Source organism: Caenorhabditis briggsae (genome assembly GCF_000004555.2).
Source record: "Caenorhabditis briggsae complete genome, chrV, whole genome shotgun sequence".
Lineage (NCBI taxonomy): Eukaryota > Metazoa > Nematoda > Chromadorea > Rhabditida > Rhabditidae > Caenorhabditis > Caenorhabditis briggsae.
This window is the reverse complement of record NC_013488.2, coordinates 3226872-3228594: the sequence shown is the minus strand read 5'-3', so window position 1 is coordinate 3228594 and position 1723 is coordinate 3226872. Positions and strand designations below refer to the sequence as shown.

The following is a 1723-nucleotide window of genomic DNA, read 5'->3' as shown; positions in this document are numbered from 1 at the left end:
GGCGGAATCGGAGCTGGTGAAGGCGGAATCGTCTCCTTAAAAACTGATACAACTTAATCTGAATCCTTAGAGCCCTGCCTATGTTCGCGTTCTCAAAGAGGCCAAAGGAAGTTTTGTTTTGGGATTTGAGCTTTTGAATGAAATGCAACGTTGTGGAATGGATACTATTGATCTTGAGGAGAGGCTCAAGGATAAGGATCCATTGTTTTGTATGGAAGTTCGAGATGTGCTTCCGATCACTTTGAGGAAGCCTGTTGAGGTGAGAACCTTGTGGACGATATGAAAACCGGACACTGGCAAAATGTTCACCGTAGTAACAATATTATTTTGTCAGATGAGAATTTTTGACACCTCTTACGAGAATCGAGAAACCTTAAACACTCTATTAGGAAGTCACCTTCTATTAGAGTGTTTACAGGGAAAGTTTGGTGATAAAATTTCCCATAATTTTCAGCTCATCGTCACCGATATCACCAAAGCGCTGAAAACACCCATCTACATACCAGCACCTGGCGGAAGCTACTGTATCCATGCTCTCGACATTGTTCAATATTTGGTTGTCTGGGTCCACACGAAGGGATACTTTCAAAACGCATCCGACGAGACTAGAGACAAATTGATTGAAGCGTTTGAATGTGTGAAAAAGATTTTGGACAATGTTAAGGTTTGTGTTTTGGATTTTCGGTAGTGCTGGACTGTACATAGTAAGGTTCACTGCCTTTTTGGTGTCCCTATAAAAAGGTCCGTCGTTGGTCCGTCGTTGGTCCGTCGTTGGTCCGTTGTTGGTCCGTCGTTGGTCCGTCGTTGGTCCGCTGTTAGTCCGTTGGTGGTCCATTGAAATCGGAACTAGTGGAGGTGAAATCGGGGCTGGTGGAGGTGGAATCGGAGCTGCTGAATATGGAATAGGTGCTGTTGAAGGCGGAATCGTATTCGGTGGAGGAGGAATCGTATTCGGTGGAGGTGGAGTCGGAGCTGGCGGAAGTGGAATCGGAGCTGGTGGAGGTGAAATCGGAGCTGGTAGAAGTGGAATCGGAGCTGCTGGCGATAGAATCGGAGCTGGTGGAGGTGGAATCGGTGCTGGTGGAGGTGAAATCGGAACTAGTGGAGGTGAAATCGGGGCTGGTGGAGGTGGAATCGGAGCTGGTGGAGGTGGAATCAGAGCTGGTGATGGTGGAATCGGAGCTGCTGGCGATAGAATCGGAGCTGGTGGAGGTGGAATCGGTGCTGGTGGAGGTGAAATCGGAGCTGCTGGCGATAGAATCGGAGCTGGTGGAGGTGGAATCGGTGCTGGTGGAGGTGAAATCGGAACTAGTGGAGGTGAAATCGGAGCTGGTGGAGGTGGAATCGGAGCTGGTAGAAGTGGAATCGGAGCTGCTGGCGATAGAATCGGAGCTGGTGGAGGTGGAATCGGAGCTGCTGGATATGGACTAGATGCTGTTGAAGGCGGAATCGTATTCGGTGGAGGTGGAGTCGGAGCTGGTGGAGGTGGAATCGGAGCTGGCGGAGGTGGAATCAGAGCTGGTGATGGTGGAATCGGAGCTGCTGGCGATAGAATCGGAGCTGGTGGAGGTGGAATCGGTGCTGGTGGAGGTGAAATCGGAACTAGTGGAGGTGAAATCGGGGCTGGTGGAGGTGGAATCGGAGCTGGAGGAGGTGAAATCAGAGCTGGTGATGGTGGAATCGGAGCTGCTGGCGATAGAATCGGAGCTGGTGGAGGTGGAAT

At 50.4% G+C, this 1723-nt stretch overlaps 1 protein-coding gene across 1 annotated transcript; it reads left to right on the top strand.

The window, feature by feature from the left end:
• Positions 1 to 656: 656 nt before the first annotated feature.
• Positions 657 to 1653, top strand: CBG10526 (the record flags this gene model as incomplete). Its single annotated transcript, XM_002635810.1, is given in 3 exon segments — positions 657 to 658; positions 665 to 684; positions 919 to 1653. Coding segments are annotated over 3 exon segments (757 nt in total), but the record flags the coding sequence as incomplete, so codon positions are not given.
• Positions 1654 to 1723: the final 70 nt, after the last annotated feature.